Below are 13031 nucleotides of genomic sequence, written 5' to 3'. Positions count from 1 at the left end.
TAAGGAAAGCTCTGTACAAGGTAAATGCTTGAATACCCAAAGCCAACACTGGGGCAAACAAAAGAAATCACTGAAGATATAAGAAACATGTTTAACATCAAGGGTTTAAAGTGGTCTTCACTGATAACCCCCATGTAAATTCACTGCTCTAGAAGAATCCTAAACAGGGCTGCCATTTTAACAGTTGGTTCAGGTGTTATTGTTTCCCCTTAGAGGTAAAAGACTACAATATTATGGAGCAAAATATCTGGGAGACATACATTCTTTGCATGGGATGGTTACTGTTTTAACAAAAGCAGAAGCAAGTTACTGTCTTCCAGATTAATCAGGTTAACTAAAATGGGGGAAATCATCTAAAAGACAGTGCCATTGGTTTAGCGGTTTGCATTGTCGCCTCACAGCAAGAGGTTCTCCAGTTCAATTCTCGGCTGGGGTGCCTTCTGTGCAGAGTCTGCATGCCTTCCCTGCATTCGTGTGGTTTTCCTCTGAGTGCTCCGGTTTTTTCCCACCTTACAAAGACATGTGTCTGGAGCATTTCTCCATGGGCCTACGCTAGAAATTGGCTTATTCCAAGTCGGACTTTACCAGTAAACAAATGTTAAATAAATAATGAACATGTTAGCATAAACATTGACACTAGCTCTACATGATTCTTATTGCATACTGCTAAGATCCTTAACAATAAATCACATGCATTAACTTATCTATTAAACTCTGAAAACATTTAAATAAGTTTAGAAAATAAGACAAAAATTAACAAATATAACATATTAATAACTGTGCTTTGTGGATCTCTGTCAGAAAAGTGAGAGCCCAAACTTTGGGTACTGACACTTTGAAAGATTAAGTACAATTCAGTAAAAAAAAAAAAAAAAAAAAAAAAAAAAAAATATATATATATATATATATATATATATATATATATACACACACACACATATACATATATATCAAATTGATTTTGCAGAGACAACATCCCCATTGTGCTCTGACATATTTACTGAACATCTTAAATACCCCAATGTTGCATGACTACATATTTACAAAAGTAACAAAATGTATTTGTTTTGAGAGTTTATATGCCTGGAAGTCCAACAGCATAATATGTTGTTAGAAATCTGGTTCAGTTGCAACCACCAGAAACTCTCTTACTGCAAGTCAACTCATAAGAAAACTGGAAGTTTTGGATCCAGACAAAAAAACAATCTATTCCCCGCTGTAAGCTGACTAGCCAAGAAACCTGAAAAAGTACACTTTGCTTTATTTCTGCATGCAAGAAAGAAGCCTTAAAGGTATTTAATACTTTTATGTTTCAAAAGAGAAAGACAATAAACAAACAAATATATGTAACATAAATAAATAAAATAGAGAGAAGTTCACAATGTATTGTGAGCCTAGAAATAACTTCTTATTTATTAATCATTAGTTCTTTACCAGGTCCTACAGAGAATATAAAGGCTTATGTTGGTGAGATGAATACTTCATACCAAAGACAGCAAATCTGGTGATTTGAATGATTCATTAAAAAAGAGACAGAATATTTTTTGTAGCATAAGAAATGACCAAATAATAATAAGGTTATCAACAGAAGCAAACCAAACCTGACAAAAAGCACAGTTAAAAGAATAACTGAAGATAATGGCATGTGCAAGATACAATGCGAGTCTGACAAAGGGAAAAATTAAAAATAAAATGAGAATGTGCTGAAACAGTAATGATGATAAACAGTCCTGTGCTGAGCAGTGAGTATGTTACAGTCTAAATTCAAGTCTTATGTAGTAGTGTGATTATATACATGAAATGAAGAAATGTTCTGTGCTATCAGTTTAATGAAAGCTGTAGTAGAAAGATTCATTTTACAAAGATGTGTAAAAGAAAAGAAAAGACAAGTATGTTCAAAAAACTTAATACTGTTGAACAGACAAAATACAGCATCCTGTTTACTAGTGTTGTCAAAGTGAAAAGTTTTAAAATGCATCATAAGCACTAAGACAAGGGTACAAGTCAAACTGCTGGCAAGAATGGTTGAGAATAATGCAAAAAAATGTTTAAGTAAAACAGACAGATGTAGAGTGCAACATTTTGTATGAACATACATTTTTAAACCATGGGGCTGACCTTGCCCTGTGGCACAGAGGGATAAACCACTGATCACAAGCCAGAGAACCCAAGTTCTAGTAGTGATTCTGGTGTTGGAACAACCAGATAGGAGATGGGAGTGGGAGTGAATGGCCACCCATATTGTGGGTCTGAACAGTTGATCACTATCATACTAGCAAAGGCTTGCACCGAAAAGGCCAGTACCAGAGATATGAGCTTGGAGGTGCCAAGCCAATGATAGTAGCTGCTATTATTCCACATGTGGCAGAATTTATTTTCATCTAATATGTGTAGCATTCCCCTTCAGTGATGCATGTGGTCATATCAGCTACCTGGGGGTGGGATTATAGCTTACTATGAATTCTTTGTGGACCCTTAGGCAGATTGGAGCAATGGCAAGCCATTTAGTGGGTTTTAAGGCTGCAAAGGAGGGTAACTAGAAAAATCGTCTCTCTCCTGTGGGCCTTTGTGTCACCAGTGATGATGGCCCATGATCAGATGCTGGTGAACAACTTAGTAGCAACAGGCTGCAAAAAAGGCTTACAGTCTACGGATAGCCAAGATCAAACTGCCTTCATTACTAACTGGATAATGGCTCCCTGTGGCTGGCTGTCACCCCAGTCAGTGGCTGTAATGCCTCTGATATGGAAGGAATTGGTTAAGATTCACTGAAGGAAGGCTGATGATCAAAAAGTGGGACAGTGAAGCAATATAGGAAATAAAAAAGAAGCTAAAATTCACACAAAGATGTGTATGGTTATAGTTAGCAAAACTTGGCATCAGCCTCTCCTGAAACAAATACATGCATTCCAAACATCATCTTATCACCTTTATGATTTTTTTTACTATTATAAACCTCAGATGAGTTATTGTTTCTGTTGCCTGCATGCTTGCTTTAGAAAATGTCTCTTCCTAAAAAAACACTTTTTGAACTTGTGAATCTACTCCCAACTTGTACAGATGTGGCTTAACTTACTAGTTAAAAGTTTTATTAATATTATAAATGTTATTGCAGAGATTCTCATTATTACTGTAGAGCACAGACGTATTTATCGTCCACATTCTCACTTTTAGTCTATACGCCAGCAGTTTAGGCAATGAAATGTCATTAGCCCAATGACATTGCCTACATCTGTCCCAGTGAATGTTTATTGAACTATATTACACAGGTTTATAAAAACATTTATGTTGGCATAGTTGGTCTTTTAGCAACAAATTCAAACATCTACTTGTTTTGTAATAATATTCAGTTCTAGCAATCTACTCCTCTAATTCTTTTAAAGTGTTGGCTTGCTCTCTTTTTATCTATGCACCAATTTATACAGAAAACTGTTTGACTCCTGTTTAAAATCTGCCATAAAAAGGTCCACATCTCCTCCTAAGGAAGTTGAAGCATGCCATCATACTCCTCCTCACTTTCCACCATTTACTGTTTTGAATCATAGTAATGTCCAGTACCAGGGAAGCTTCTCTGGCACATGTCTCAGGTTCTCTAATTGCAAACATAGAACACTGTGCTCAGACAGAACACAGCTTTTATGTTCAACATTCAGAATTTTACAAACATTGATAGGGTTAACATAAAAGTATTCCAAATGGCTTACAACTCCCAAAGTTGGTGCAATGTAGTCTTTTTCAGTTGGCTGCCGAGCTCTTCATTCATATCTTATATGTGTGTGTGTGTGTGTGTGTGTGTGTGTGTGTGTATATACATACATACATACACACATATATATATATATATATATATATGTGTGTGTGTGTGTGTGTGTATATATACATATATATATATATATATATATATATATATATATATATATGTGTGTGTGTATATGGGTCTACCTCATAAAGTCGACAGTTCATATGGTCGAAACCCATTTGGTCGACGGCTCATTTGGTCGACAACCAGTATTCAAGGCACTTAACAGGGATTTGGCCCCCTCCCCAAAGTTGTGCAACCCTGGAGTTGATATATATATATATATATATATATAGTTAGGGGTGGTGTGGGGGGGGCACAGCCCTCCACAATGGAGGGTGTGGGAGGCAAAGCCCCCCACCCATATTCCTTTAAAATGTTTTGTTTTTGTTGTATTTTCATGTTTTAAACAACTATTAAATGAATATTAGTGGGGGGCTTTGCCCCTACACCCCCATTGTTGGGGGCTGTGACACCCACCTCTAACTATATATATATCAACTTCAGGGTCACACAACTTTGGGGAGGGGGCAAATCCCTGTTAAGTGCCTTGAATACTGGTTGTCGACCAAATGTGTTTCGACCATATGAACTGTCGACCATATCAGGTAGGCCCACATATATATATATATATATATATACATATATATATATATATATATATATACATATATATAGATCTAGGACGTTTGCTTGACTGAGCAAACGTCCGAATCCATAAAACCCAAACACACTTTAACGAAAGTGCTTTTATCGAAAAAGCGCTTTAGTTAAAGCGTGTGCCAAAAAACCCCACTACATTTACATTTTAAAAGGGGGGCTTTGCCCCTGCACCCATGTGGGGGCTGTGCCCCCCACACCCACCTACTTTAATATTCTCCCTCTGAGACCACATTACAGTGGGGAAAAGGGAAATTTCCCTTACTCACACCACAGTACAGCCTCGGCAGCAGTCATACTTACGGGAAAGTGCTTCTTCGGTGAAAAGCACTTTTGCGTAAGTATGCCCTGCCATTTGGATTTCCGTTGTTTGCTCAGTCGAGCAAACGTCCTAGATCCATATATACACACGCATATATATATATATATATATATATATATATATATATATATATATATACACACACACACACACACACACACACACACACACAAAATCAGACAGCCTACATTGGTTTTCTGTATCCTATCCATACATTGAGCCAAAGCTATATTAACACCTATCCACCCAGCGTTAGAACAAACAAATCCTTTGAGATATATTTACCCCAAGGCTGTAGAAAATTCTGATACTGATGATGGATTATCATGGTTAAGCCTAAAAAAACTTCCTAACACTAATTATTGATATGGTCCCCTAATTTTAACAAATGCCCATCTGCCTTCTCTATCTTTTCCAAATGTAAAATCTGATCCATTAAGACTGTCACCCTAGATTTAGTAGATCTAGTAGCACTACTACACCACCCCTTCCAAGTCCTATATAGTTTAATTGTGCCTTTGACCTTAACTTTGTTTCCTATAAAAAAAAAAAAAAATACAGCGGGGTGCAATTTAAAAAGAAATGTAAATACGGCAGTTCTCTTGATGATACATTTGACATTTCATGACAAAATATGTACAATGCCTTAAATAATCACAAGTTTATAGATATTCCAAGGCTACTGAGTTTCATGACCAATGCTATCTTGCCAGTATCCTCAGGCAAGCACCTCCATTCTCCAGAAGGACCGTACCGGACTATGTTGGAATAAATATGTAGATTCTCATCCAGTAATCTAGTTTATGTTTAAAGGCTGACAGACAGTGACACTGCTTAACATGCATGGGAAGTTTATTCCAAAAGTTTGGGAGGAGCTGGGTTATAAACCTGGTTATGTTCAGTACCCCTGTTGCTGTGAGAATGATCCTGAGTAACATTACCAATATCTGTAACAGCAGAAATACTTACTACTTGTACAAAACCTTAAAGAACTATACACTGTTAAAACACAACAACAGAAAAGTACACTAACCTGATGAAAACTGTAAATGCACAACAATATTTTGACAACAAAATTGCGATACCACAACTACTCAATACAGCAGCAATTTATGAGAAAATTCAAGAGCTCTCGTCAATTGAATAACAACTCCCTTAACGCTCAGACTTCCTCCCACCAGAACTAATATCAGTATCCGAACATTGCAATACAAGTTCTTTGGTCATAACAAAACTCGTCAAATATCCTTGAGGTTCTCATAGTTCATGCACAAATATTGGTATAGCAGAGGTCAGAATAACATGTCTTTCCAGCAAAAGGTAAACTTTAAAGTTATGGACCAGCACCACAGAATACACTTCAATAATAAATGTCATAGAAAAAATATATGCAGCTTACTCGCCTTATAAAACACTGCAGGAAGAGAGGAAGGGTTATTAAATTTCACTCCATACCCTGGGGTTGGTAATAACAAATCTTGTTTTTTACTCATTTAAGTGAATATACCTTTAAATCATGAATTATGCTTGTATGCAACTGCTTGCTACATAAATCAGTGTGCTGCCCCATTGCACATTTGAAAATAAGTAACAAAAAATGCATAATTACCATTGTGAGACATTCCAACTGCAAGGCATTTTTGGAACCGGCAATATTGACACTTGTTTCTACTTTTCTTATGGATGCGACAGTTTAGATCACACCTGTCATAGATCAATTTCAATCGGATTGTTCTCCGAAAGAAACCCTGTTAGAAAGATGCAGTGACAATTTTCAATAAGAACATATAAAATGCATTACATTCAGTAAGCATATAGCAGGAATCAGTCTATAAACAACTTTATGTGAGTGATCTAGGAGTCCCATCATTATAGTTACACACACACACCAAAAGATCACATAACTAAAGATTGTGGCATCATAACAGAAAATGTTAAATGCTCTATACTCACACACCAAAACATTTTTTAACCTGTAAACAAGCTGCCAGACAAAACTTGCCATGCATTTATCAACAGTTTACTCATGGTGCAAAACCATGACCTGCTGCACATGCATAACTGCTCTGACGACATTCCAATAAAATGCAGACTGCCCTCCAAGACTTCTGACAGACATGATGTCTCCATAGAACTGCTTCACTCATGCAAAAGAGGAGTGGGGCTGGGCAACATTGAATATGGATAGCAGAGGATCATTCCATTTGAAGTACCATAATGTCCTTAAAAGTTTCATTCTGTGTCAAATGTTTAGTTTTTGCTGATCCAAGGGTGCAAGGTCTTGGTGTTTTCTTTACATGCCCAGTCACAAATAGATGGATAGATATAGCTATATAGATATATGTTTAGCTCTGCACAGACTATCATCTACCATTAGCTTCCCTCCTTATTCACAGGGTGGGTCTACTGAATCTGCATTAGCCTCCTCCAGGCTCTAACTAACTCATATCTGGATCCACTGAAGAAATCAAGGATGCTAGTGCAGAGTTATACTGCTGCTGGAAATGAGCCTTAGCCCTTCACCCCATGGAAGCCTTGCAAACTCCGTTATGGCTTTCTTTGGTAGATACATGCATGCTTCCATACATCTGGCTCACCAGGCTCTTCATGCTGCTATTGGAACTAGCCAGGCTGCCTTCCATCCCAGAATGGGTGAGATGATGTTGAATGCTCACTGGCATCACTTCCTGTCAGTCTGTCCACCATCCATGTTGTTAATCAAACACAGGCTGTCTGGGGCACATTTAGGGCTTTATACCTCTGTACCATGAGAACAAGTTTGGGGTTTTCTTTACATTTTGATTTTTAATGAACCATGAGCTGTACAACCATTCATCCTCTTAAAAACATCAAGCAGGATTGGACACCTTTGGCTCTGGAAACCTTTCATCTCATTACAATGATTCTTGCAAAACCTTGTACTCAGAGCCTGGGACTGATTAGTGTTCAAGCCCACTAAACAAATGTAAAATACAAATAAACTGCCAGTCCAATGGCAAGGAGTGAAATCACCATACATGACATCAGCAACTTATATGCAGACAACAGGTTGTAATACTGATGGGGTTATGGCCAGCTCTCCCTCTCTTTGGGGTGTTAGGAATGAGGGAATGGCACTAGAGAAACTAATGGTCACCTCTCCCTCTCTTAGGGGTGTAAGGAATGGGGGAACAGCACTAGAGAAACTAATGACCAGTTCTCCCTCTCTTAGAAGTGTTAGGAATGGGGCTTTAAACTGAGTAGTATCTTCTCAGAGGATGATTCAGAGCCTGCAGCAGACAGGCACCAAGTGAGGTTCACAGATGTCTTCATTAGACCATATGCACATGGAACTGTGTGTGTGTGTGTTTGGTTTACACTTAAGTCACTGCATGCAGTGTGCCTAGGAGGAGAAACTACTGTGTAGATCATAAACAAGAAAGCCAACAGCTGTACAATGGTAGTCTTGCTTTAATATCTAGTTATTAACTCACAAACAGACTTAACAGTCATAAAACAGTCATGAGTGGACAAAGAAAAGCATCATGACATTTGAGGCAAGTGTTTGGGTGAGAGATATTAAAAATAAGTAAATAAAGCAACTACACAGCTATGGCTACTCAGGGCAGAGTTTGGGGATTTGCAGCAGAAAATCAGTAGACAGTTTTTTCTCCAAAGAATACTTTTCATTTAAATTAGATGTCACAGGCAAGTCTGATGAGATTACGATTTTTGTGATTTTTAAAAGACTCTCCAGCTAGACTTTGTATCATCAGATGCAGTCAAGATTCCCAGAGAAGTGCAACTGATGCTCCAGTTTTAATATATATTCACTGAGTGTCTGGCAAGCCATGGTTACCAAACACAGATCAAAGGGCAGTAAGGAATGAACACACTAGATCTTGGGGATATTCTATATGATTTATATGTTAGGCAAGAAAGGTCAGAATATTAACACTGATTTAGAGTTTCAATGCACTGACAGTCAGGCTTAAGTGTAGAAAGGCTAGGTATTTGTAATGCAACAGAAAATTTCTAATGGCATTTTTTAGGTTACGCCATATTTTTTTCAGGTTAAAGGAGTACTGAAGTAGGTTTTGCATAGGGTTTCAAAGCTAACTGGATTGGAGTTTTTATCTGACTAAAGTTGGAATTAACTTCCTTTATTAGCTATAAAAATGGTAGATGGTCTACCTCCAAGTTTTATACTTGTCCTGTAGGTCTGCAACAGGCATTTGTTGGAAGAGTGAAAGTCGTGCCAGTAGGGTAGAGGGTAAAGCCCAGACTATGACCCAGGTGACCGAAGTTCTGTTAGTGGTTTAGGCTTTTGATAGTGAAGAATGTGAAGATGGGTGTGTGCATCATGGGGTAACGGGGTGGGTGCTGGCCAGTCTTAATGCTGCTCGAAGCAATCTCTGCTGGAGGGCAGAGATGATGTTGATTGGTGGGGGCTGATAGAGGGATGAAATGGATATGGCTACCCAAGCTGGTGACTGTAGCCCTTAGCAACCGTGCACAGACAGCATGGCACAAACCTTCAAAAGGGCACAGGTAGTCCCTATGGTGATATAAGTGCCCATAGCGCTACCCATAAAAAGGTTGGGGCCCATTCCTACAAAAAAGCTCTTGTGACAAGATGCCAATGAGAGCACTAAACATCCAGATGTCTGTCTGGACGATGACCCCAATGGGCAACTCTTGCACTAGGGATATGATGGAAAGATTACCTCCCCTAGGAATAAATGAGCTCATGTTTAATAGGGTAGGCTCTCTGCAAGACAGGGGAGGGACCATGTAGAAAAAAATATTACAGAAGTGGAGAGGTCTAGTAAGTATGTACAACTGTGGTACTGTACTCAGAGAGGGATATTTGTTGTCATGTACAAGTTTATGTAGTCATATAAGATGGAAGAATTTTCTGCTTTTAATGTAGGACATCCAGTTTAGTTTGTTTAGCGTTGTATTTGTGCGATAGTTAGGGGTAAGGAGTGCTGTATGCAGATTCTAGCTTGCTATTTGTTGTCTTATTTCAATTACTGGCACCACATATATCACTGAAAAGTTTGGGAATATGCAAGATATTGGTTAATATAACCCTGGTGGGTGAGTATAGGTATTTGCTTAGTCAGTCAAGAGTACCTAACCTTTTACTGATATCTTTTAGAGTGTTGTTAATGTGATCATAGAAACTCAGTTTATTATCAATTGTAATCAGAGCCAAAACCAGCACTAGGTGACCTAGGCGGTTGCTAGGGCCCACTGGCTGAGGGGCTGCCACAAAACGTAAATTGGTTCTTTAAGAATGCACTCTTTTTGAATCTTTAGTAGGATCTACGCATGCAGATTTAAACACTGGAACTTCATGAATGCAGGAGTTTTAAGCATGAAGAATTGATTGTTACCATTCCAAAAGAGATGAACGAACAGGGAGCATGTGTTAGAGGTGTGTGTGTCTATGAAAAATGCAGCAGTTAGGGATGACAGGTTGGTTAACTTATTCAGGCTCAAACCCAGTGCCTTGATTACAGGAAATTAGAGCCTCAATCCACTACACCAACTACCAAACTTTCATCAGCAAGTATATTTTCAAGGAGGGTTGAGTTTCAGTGCACTTTCAAAGAATGTTGTGGTCCAATGCATTTTCAAGGAATGTTGAGTTCCAGTGCATTTTCAGGGATTGTTGAGTTTCAAGGGAAGAGAAGTTTACTATTGCTCATTCTAAATCTGCTTTTAACGTGTAACTGTTTTATTTAGTAAACAGCCATCTTCAGGGTTAGTGCTATAAAATTTGAAAGCAGTGTTAGTAGCACAACAGGTAGCATACTTGCCTTTTGTGCAGAAGGTTCTGTGTTCTACTCTTACACCATGTAGATAGACTACTGCTATTACAGTGCCTTTAAGGGGAGATGGGAGTGCTACACTTCTGAGTGTGTCCTCCTTTAGGTGAAATGTCTAGAAACTAAAAAACTATTGCCTGTTTGACAGCCATTCTCTATTGCAATATCACCATCTTACCATTTGTTTTAAATGTAACATGGGCAATTTATTCTTCAAGGGCAGTAGGCACTGAATTTGTTCATGGAACACTGAAATGTAAAGTTGTTTGACAGCAGCAACCTCTGCATTAGTTACAGATCTCATTAATGTGGAATTATTCAGATGACTTTTTACTTCTGCAGAGATTGTGTATATTGACTAATATTGGTGGACTGTAACGACAGAAGTTAGAATGGCCTTTTGTGGTTGAAATGTCATATAATGGGTAGTTTTTTCATTATTGGTTTTATTGTTTACCAGAAAAAATTTCAAAATTGCAAATTTAAAACACATTCTTAACAAGTCATGCTGTATTACACAAGGAATACAATTTAAAACTATCAGGATGGTGCAAAGAACACATGCATGTCTGCATAGTCCTAAAAATGTGTGCAAGGGGCTTATTGTTTGAAAACAGCCCAAGGGTAAATTTAATCTGCCATTGGCCAGATGCATTTTCTTTGACTGTGGGTTTCAATGCCATTTCAATGAATGTGATTTCAAAGGCAGAGAAGCTTACTGTTCATGCCAAGTTTGTTTTCATTGACAGATTGCATTGTTTGGTTTAGCAAATGTCCATCAGGTTTGTGCTATAAAATCTGAAATAAAAACTTTAAATATCTCTAACCATTGTAGAAGTAAAGAAAACAGTATGCATGCTGACAGGTTCGAACAGTGTTTATGGTAGGTGGGAATAAATAGTCAAGTAATGAGGCACTGGAATGGCTGGGGGGTGCTGCCTGGGTAGGGGCCGGGGGACTGCTGTAGAAAGCCTTGATCTATTACCCTGCCTAGGGCCCCATTTGACCATGATCCAGCTCTGACTGCAACCCCTAAATATTGACAGGATTCAACTCCAGGTATTTGATGGAGGCAACAATATAAAACCTGAAGAATGAAATGAACATTTAACCATAATTAAGAAAAATGATTAACTAAGTTTGTGGGTTTACTGCTGATAATTCATTGGGCAGAACTTGGGGGCTTTGCAGTGTCTGCCACAACAAATGATCACAGTGATAAAACATGTACATCAGAATAGCACAGGATACTGGTCTCCCTTAAAGTGAGTATGGAGGCAACTGAAATAGCTAATCACAGAATCATCACAGTCACAGAAAAACAGCTATGTCATAATTACATCTAGCATAAATGACTGGATCTGATTTTAATTTGCATTCTGTGTTCCCAACAGTAATCTGCTACTGATACTAACTTTGTACTCTGTGCACCCACATGCAATATCTTACTATTACAAATCATTATATAAGGCACAGGTTTTGACAAAGTGACATATTGTTATCTGAAAACCAATGATCTTGTGCAGGGGCTCTCAGAGCTAGGAGAGAAAATTAAGACAAATTCAATAACTTGCAGTGCATACACTTATTTTAGGACTCCAACCTGACTTATTTGTCAATGTTCATATTTTATTGAGGCTAAGTACAGTCAACAGGTGGTGTACTTGGGTCTGCAGAATGAATAGACAGAGTAAACAATCAAGCAAACATTGTAAAAACTGCTACCCATTAAATGTTTGCAAAAAGCTGAAATTATTAACCTACTATTTACAGTGCTTTTGTGACATTCTCCTATATTTAAAGATCTTCACTTAAACTAATGTTTAACCTAGTGTGCCACTCTGTAACAAACACCCTGAACAACACTGCTTACTGACATATCTGTAGCATATATCTGATGCACGAAAACTAGTCAACTGCCTTGCAGAAACCAATGCTACACTCTAGACAAGATTAACAAAAATAATTTTCCATGTTGGCAGAAATATCTCAAAACAAGTCTACTTAAATGCACATCTTTTGAATATACAGATGTAAAAAATAACTTTGGTGTAGAGATGTGGTACCATGATGATGTCTGATAGCTCTGATGATAAACTTGACTGATCAACATGTCAAGTTAACAGTTACTTACTCTTGGGGGTCTTACAGAAAAAGAAATAAGAGCAATGTAGACCCTTGTGGTATAAGTAATATAAGCACGACTTATGAAGGCAGTCAGTCAAAACTTACCTTGAGCAACAATAAAGAAATACACAGTGTTTCAAGACGGGTTATTAAAAACAAATTATATGGGCAGAGAAGCTAAGCAAGTCAGAGTTCCAATCAGCATCTGGCGCAGGGGTGCCTGCACCTAACTAGTGCTTCCAAACTGGTGGCAGGCAATCTATCTTCCTGCATCCACTGAAGGTGTCCCAGGATGCAGACAGTATGC

General features: G+C 38.1%; 1 protein-coding gene across 1 annotated transcript in view; it reads right to left on the bottom strand.

The window, feature by feature from the left end:
- PPARG (peroxisome proliferator activated receptor gamma) overlaps positions 1-13031 on the bottom strand; it is a 688549-nt gene that overhangs the window by 261409 nt on the left and 414109 nt on the right. The window contains exon 4 of the mRNA XM_044078056.1: positions 6391-6529. Within this exon, the coding sequence (XP_043933991.1) occupies positions 6391-6529 (139 nt within the window). The remainder of the gene's footprint in view (positions 1-6390; positions 6530-13031) is intronic.

This window comes from Protopterus annectens, chromosome 7.part0 (assembly GCF_019279795.1).
Source record: "Protopterus annectens isolate FY-2018-M chromosome 7.part0, PAN1.0, whole genome shotgun sequence".
NCBI lineage: Eukaryota > Metazoa > Chordata > Ceratodontiformes > Protopteridae > Protopterus > Protopterus annectens.
The sequence above is the reverse complement of the archived record's forward strand: the minus strand, read 5'-3'. Positions and strand labels throughout refer to the sequence as shown.